The 7,203-nt window shown below is 37.7% G+C and overlaps 1 protein-coding gene across 1 annotated transcript; it reads right to left on the bottom strand.

Moving 5' to 3' along the window:
• Nucleotides 1-1,673: 1,673 nt before the first annotated feature.
• LOC144709329 (uncharacterized) lies at nucleotides 1,674-3,518 on the bottom strand. Its single transcript, XM_078582858.1, has 3 exons — nucleotides 3,131-3,518; nucleotides 2,992-3,055; nucleotides 1,674-2,245 (listed from the first exon to the last, which is right to left on the bottom strand). The coding sequence occupies exons 1-3, from the start codon at nucleotides 3,301-3,303 to the stop codon at nucleotides 2,009-2,011; spliced, it is 474 nt and encodes a 157-aa protein (XP_078438984.1). The 5' UTR covers nucleotides 3,304-3,518; the 3' UTR covers nucleotides 1,674-2,008.
• Between the last annotated feature and the right edge of the window lie 3,685 nt (nucleotides 3,519-7,203).

Here is a 7,203-nt window from a genome sequence, read left to right on the forward strand (position 1 = left end):
AAAACCCATAATACATTAATGTAGGAAAAATCAGTGTTTCTTGTGAAGACTTGTGCAGAATAATTATTTTGAATTTGGTATGGACCACGCTTCCAAAGGATAAAGATAGAAAGGTGATCAAGGACTTATAAAAGAACAATAAGATACCAAATAAGGAAAAACCAGGGTATCCTCTGAAGACTTGTATAAAAGAAGTAGCTAAATTTTGTATATGCCACTTTCTAGAGATAAAGATAGAAAGATACCCAGGGTTTTTATAAAAGCAAAATCATATATCAAAAAAGGAAAAACCAGGGTATCATCTGAAGACTTGTATGAAATAACTGGCTAAATTTGTTATAGGCCACTTCCTAGGGTTAAAGATAGATATATAGATTCCGAAGGACTTTACAAAAGAACAGAAGACACCAAAGTGGGAAAAACCAGGGTATCCTCTGAAGACTTGTATATAATAACCGGTCAAATTTGGTATAGGCCACTTTCTAGGGATAAAGATAGAAAGATACACAGGGAATTAATAAAAGAACAATAAGATTCCAAATTAGAAAAAACCAGGGTATCCTTTGAAGACTTGTATTAAATACAAGACTCAAAACTATGGCCAAAACTGCCTTACGAATGAATAAAAGCGTTCACCACCATGTACTCAATTCATCGTAGAAAAACATATATTTTATGAGAATCCATCCAAATGTGCTGACGTGTCTTGATTAAGACCCTACGATTGCGACCTTGGGCCCACGTGGCAGCTGCTCTGAGGTGGACAATTTGGACGGCAGCGACCCGTTTGAGATAGCCACAAAACAAGCATCTTCCACCAATCCCAGCCCTCCACGTCATTACAGTCAACGCCTTTATCCAGGCCCATTAAAGCGATCAATATGCGTTGACCAGTTCAAAGAAAACCGGCCTTATCCAGGAATCAGATATTTCCCTTTGTTTAATTCCCGTTTTTTATCTCCTCATATCACAGATAAAAAAAAGGATTTTATTTTAGAAGACAGAAGATTGGTTTAAAATGGCTCTTATTTTATTAAATTTGCGTTTCCGGGTCAACTCCTCTTTCTCTCTCTTCAAATACCACGAATAAGAAGTTTCCAGAAAAAGGGATGGATTAGTTGGTTAACCGTACCTTAAAACAGGGAGAAAATTCATTGGCTTATCGAATTCTCTAGCGACCCATGAAAAAGATTCGTTATTCTAGACATTCCATAACTTTTGCAGGAAAGGCAACTGAAAAAAACTGAGATTTTCCAAGCTTTGGACAAAATAATTGCGTCATTGAAGGATCACGTGCCGCGTAATATGAGAAAATTTAAGAAAAAAGATCCACCAAAAGTTCAGTTTTTCAGTTTGGGAAAAAAAATTTAAGTTTTTTTTCCTGCAAAAATAGATGGCAAATGTTTTCCCAAGAACAAAAAAATGAGAATTTCCAAGCTTCGGACAAAATAATTGCGTCATTGAAGGATCATGAGCCGCGTAAAAAGAGGAAATTTAAGAAAAAAGATCCAACAAAACTTTAGTTTTTCAGTTTGGGAAAAAAAATTTAAGTTTTTTTTCTGGAAAAAATAGATGACAAATGTTTTCCCATTTTGTTTTATAAGATAGATATTAAAATACAGATGAGAAACGTTTTCCAATTTTGTTTCACTAACTAGAAAGTATTTGATAAATTGAGACAAAAAAGAGCCTTTGGATCAATAAAAAAGGCATATATACATGAACAAAAGTGACAAATGACTCGGCCAAAAAACCAAACCACCAACAGGGGAGGAAAGTCACCTCCCCTTGCCGGAGGCAATTGTACAAAAGACGAGAGTCGGCGGCGGTGGCAGCGACGATGGCGACAACGGTGTCTGAGCTGGAGCCAATTTTCCGAAGACCCATTATTGCAAAATCCTAACTTTCTTTCCCTTTACAGACAAATTCTTCTTTTTCTGGTACTCAGGACCCTGCAAAATCCTAGCCTAAGCATGTACAGTGATGATGATCATCGTCTCCGGCGGAGTCAGGCGACGGCGGCGATGCCGTTGACGCAGTCGAAGCCCTCGATACGGACAGCGGCCGGGACCGGGCCAAGCTTGGTGCTGCCACGGGCTGCCGGCGGCGGCGTCGGTGGCGCCGCCGTCGCCTCGCCGAAGCGGGCGTCCAGCGCCACCGGATTGGTTGACCGGGTCGGCGGCGAGCCGCAGAAGTACGGCGGGGATGCCCCCACAGCCGATTCTCCGACGTCAGAGAAAGCCCCCTGTGAACATGCCGGCAAGAGTCAGGTATGTGAACCAGAATTACGGTGTAATTGGACAGAATTGGCAGACCCAATGGAAGAAATCAGCAGGATTTTAGAGAATTTGGGATTTGATCGCAACCTATGTAAGGAATCCACAGGAAATTTGAAAATGAAGGAAAATTTGCAGTCCCCAGAGTGAAATCGGCGGGGGAGTTTAAGAAAAAAGGGAAAATTTGAAGACCCATTAGAAATTTGGTCTCGGTGATTACGGGCGGTTGAAAATTCTGCCAGAATTACGCAAAGATGGGAAAAGACAGAGATCTGCCCGAAATAATCATTGGGAGGAAGGAAAAGATGGGGAAAAGTTGAAGACTCTAAGGAAAAATGGGTTAGATTCAGCTGATAAATCATCTGGGTGATTGAAAAGATGACAAAAGAGCAGATTCATCAGCGAAATCGCCCGGACTAAGAACAGGGTCGCGAAAATTACAAAACAATTAGAGAGGATTGAAGAATCCGACAAACCCATCAGAGAAATCATCAAAGATTCCCAGAGGACAGCAAAAAACAGCAGATCAAAAACTGCAGCTGAGAAATCATCAGGGAAGCCAAAAAAATCGAACAAACGATCGGATCCAACTCTGCAAACCATCTGGGCTGTTTTAAAACCCAAAAACCCACCGACCCATCTCAGAGATCAGCTCGAAAAAACAACAAATCGAGTCAATCCATCAAGAGAATCAGCTCGATCCACTCATCCCCACCTTGGTGAGGATAATATCCAAAGCTTCCGATCCGGGTCTCGATTCCGAGGCCTCCGACAGCGGCCTGCATCAAAACCCCAACCACAGCTCAGAAACGAAGAACACGCCCTAATCTAGAGAGAGAAAGCGGGATTCTCACCCGAGATGCCATCGGAGAGGTCTAATGGCGTCGGCGGCAGCTACAAATCGACTAAGCCGGCCCGGCTTAGGACAGAAGATGGCCTCTCTTCTCTCAGACACCATAGCCACGAAGGGCCGTCTCATCTCCTCGTAAGCCGCCATGGCGCTCTGCTGAACGGCGCAGTGGTTCATGGCCTCGCTAGAGAGAGAAAGGGGGGAAAATTGGGAAGTGGGTATTGGAGAAGAAGGTCGGAGATTGGGAATTAGGGTTAGGGTTAGGGTTAGCGCGCTGGACCAGAGCTCGAGGAAGGTGCCAGACCAACGCGGAGCGCGAGGAAGGAGATTTATACTGGGCAAAGGCCAGCTCTTTCAGCGCTGTTCGGTCAGAAGAAAGAAGGAAAGAAGAAGGAAGAGGGAAGGCGGTGAGCGTAGCGGTAAGGTTGCCGCTTGGGTTTTTTCCTATTCATTTAATGGCTAGGCCCGCCCCGAATCGATTCTGGCGAATCGATTCCTGAAAAAGCAGCGATTTCGGTGGAGTTACCGCCCGTGCACTTTCCCCGTACCACATATTTTCGGCGGATATTTATTATCGCGCGTGGCAGGAATTTTTGGGATATTAAATTGTTTCGGAAATTAATGTTCTTGGAAAGTAGTTTTTTTTTTCACGCCACATGGGATCCATTTTTGAAGGGCGTTTTAAATTAAAAATGTGGCCGTCATTTTTTTCTCTTTTACGTCTGCCTGAATTATTTAATCGCTTTAAATTATACCAGATTTCTGGTTCTTATCACATTGTCTTAATTTAATGAAACATATTTTATTGAATTTAAAAGGGTATTAAACGTATCTAGTTTCAATTACTTGAGCTCTCTTTTTGACGTCTGTCTCGAGTATATAATCATATTTTTATTAAGTGTTTGGTCCATGTCAAAGTAGACGCATTTGTTTGGTTGTTTATCACATATTTTCAAGTTTACTACACGTGGATGATTAGATGTCTCGTGGTATTGAATTTTAAAGGTTATGTAATTTTCACCTTAAAGTTATATAGTATCAATTACTTGAGTCTTTTCATTTGTATATGAATTTATTGTAATCATATTTTTATTAAGTCTTTGGTGGGTGTCAAACTAGACGCATTGTTTGGTTGTTATCTCAAAGTTTCAATTTGATCAGACGTCACATGGTATTGAATTTTAAAGGGCATCTAATTTTCATCTTAAACTTAGATAGTAACCTACTTGGGGTTTTTTCTTTGACTTATGTTATCACATTTTTTATTCGAGCATTTGGTGAATGCCAACTCAAATTGGATGTAATTAATTCACTAAATATTACTGGGTTTTTATCAAATTGTCTTAAGTTAAATAAACACACGTAAGCGGACCTCACACAGTGTTGAATTTTAAAGGGCATTTTTACAAACATCTTAAACTAAAATAGTAGGAATTACATTTTGTCTGTCTCAATTACCTAATCATATTTTCCTTTAATATTTGGTGTCTGCTGATTCGTAGAAGCAATTTTATTTTCCCGAAGAACATTATTTGGTTGTTTTCACAAAGCATTAAGTTAAATTAACATACATCATTACACCTAGGATAGTATCAAACTTTAGGGGGTATTTTTAAAAACATCTCAAACTAAAATAGAAGCAAGTACGCGAGTTTGACATCTTTCTACTTTATATTCATATTTTCATTTAATCTTTGGCGCATGGAAATTCATAATAGACCCAATCTTATTTCATTTTTGGTTGTCGAAACAAAATCTAAGGTTAAATAAAAATACATAATTAGTTGTACAGTGACATGGGCCATCTTAAAAGAGAGTTAAAATCTTGTTTTTTGACAACTTATATTAATTAAACACCTAATTAGACTTGCATTAACTGCTAAAAAGCCTAGATTGCCATGACAAGGGGGAGAAAGGTAGCAAGTTGCAGAAGATCCCCTTCACACGCGTGGAACTTTCCTCGCACGTGCGGATCAATAATCTATTCTCTTATCACGATAAGGCAAGTACGTCAGCCGTGGGATTGTACGGTGGGGAAAGGTCAATCCAAGAATGGCACTATCGTAAATAACTACAGATCTCGGGTCCATTAAATCATTAAAAACAAGACAAGACGTTTCGAAAGAAGATCTACTGCACGTTTCTTTGTCGGCCATCTTTCTAGATCGACGGTTTGAATAAGGGCACACCGATTGGACGGCTGAGATTGAAACCAGAAGAGGTTTGGGGGATCTCTATGGGCCGACATGTCCCATTGTTCCGGATCTTTGTCGGGCCTCTGGTTCCTTTAACTTCGGATCCTGTTGACAAGTGGGGTCCACTAGACTTATAATATCTTTATGTCAATCTCATTGGACAGATTAATAACTGTTGACTGGGCCCACCAAACTTAAGGGTCAGGATTTATTGTGGGGGAAATTGGTGAGTCATTTGTAATGGCTTGTAAACGGGCCCTATCTTGCTGGTCAACCCCACCTGCCCCCTTAGAGAGGTTGACTTAGTTGACCCACAGAATGGTCAACCCAAACAGTTGTGAGGTCAACCTGGCATTAATTATCTTTGCTGTACAGTATAATACATAAAGTTATGCTTTGGCACTCATTTTCTCTCTATAGGAAAAATCTTTGCAAGCCACAAATATTTAGGGATGGGAAGATTCGTTTTATGATTTAGAGCATTAACATGTTTTATCAAATAAATCATGAATTTTGTTTTCTAAGTAGACCTTTCATTTGCAATTTTTATTTCATTGCAAATATTGCTGCAGCTTGCCAAAAAATGCTAAGATAAAGAAAAAAATGAAGGTAAAATTGGTGTAATGTCTATGGCTGGATAAAAGGCGCATACGCCTTACGCAATTCTCCTGAGCAAAACACTACTTGACAAAATCAGAATTATGACAAATACAGGCTATATTAAAAAAAAGTTAGCATAACCAAAAAAAGTTTTAGATAGTTTAATTTTTTATTGAATAATGAATACAAGGGAATTTGACTAGTTAAAGTAGGTAATAACTAAAAAAATATTTCTTTCCCTTTGATTTGAACATCTAAAAAATGCTAATAAAAAATCCTTTCATTTTCAAAAGAGAAAACTGTGATTTGTATTTTCACACAATATTACTTGAATGATGTTTTATGGTCAATGAATTTCCATTATTGAATTTATATTTTGGTTCAGCAGAATCTCTATGTTGTAAAATATCTTATATTTATGTTTTTCTGCAATAAAATATGAAATTTATGAATGTCCCACAATACTGTATTTGATTGGTACCGAATATAAATTATATTTTGTTACTATTATTATTAAATTCTTATATTCTCTGTAATGAAACAGAAAATATCTAATTAAAAAATAATGTTGTTTGATATCATATATATATATATATATAAATATCTAAAAGGGGATTCACCATGTGGTAATGCAACAAGCTTCAGTCCCCTAATTTTGAAGTTCAAATCATTCCACTCCATATCTATTCTGTTGAATCAAAATAACAATCTATTGGATCCATTTTATTAAAGTCTGCATATTAAAATACTAAATCCGATAATAGATATTTTATACAGAATTATTTTCCCTTACATTAGTCTAATAATTAAATGAGATAGTTGCCAAATTTTAATCTGGATATTAACCATGCAACCTTCTTTGTAAATTTTTGCTCATATATAATGGCCATGAATTTTTTGTGTATGATAAGCTGAATTTCACTGTAATTAACTAGGTTAATTACTATCATTGTTTGTAATCAACTTATACAATAATATATATAATGAACCATCTATATAAAGATGTAAATGATGAGTAGAGGGGTCATCCACAGGGAAGCAGAGTTCAAGGATTCAATTTAAGATAATTAGAATGGAATTTTAACAGATTTAATATTGATTAGATATGATATTTAGGGAAGATCTGGTCTCCAGTATTAAATAGGGATGATCCTTATTGATTTCCCTTCTAAGTAAAAGGGTAGGTATTTAGAGATCATAGGGGAATACAATTAAGAAGAGGGATGTAATAGAGATGAAAGAATATGACGAGAATGTAGGCAACTAACTTCCTTATTCAATC

This window comes from Wolffia australiana, chromosome 11 (assembly GCF_029677425.1).
Source record: "Wolffia australiana isolate 7733 chromosome 11, ASM2967742v1".
In the NCBI taxonomy this organism is placed as follows: Eukaryota; Viridiplantae; Streptophyta; class Magnoliopsida; order Alismatales; family Araceae; genus Wolffia; species Wolffia australiana.

Excerpts from the sequence above, each read along its gene's own strand:
- LOC144709329 (XM_078582858.1), bottom strand. The coding sequence starts at position 3,303 with ATGAACCACTGCGCCGTTCAGCAGAGCGCCATGGCGGCTTACGAGGAG. Across the intron at positions 3,056-3,130 it reads CCTCTCCGATGGCATCTCGG|GCCGCTGTCGGAGGCCTCGG; the intron begins GTGAGAATCCCG and ends GTTTTGATGCAG. Across the intron at positions 2,246-2,991 it reads TGGATATTATCCTCACCAAG|GGGGCTTTCTCTGACGTCGG; the intron begins GTGGGGATGAGT and ends GCATGTTCACAG.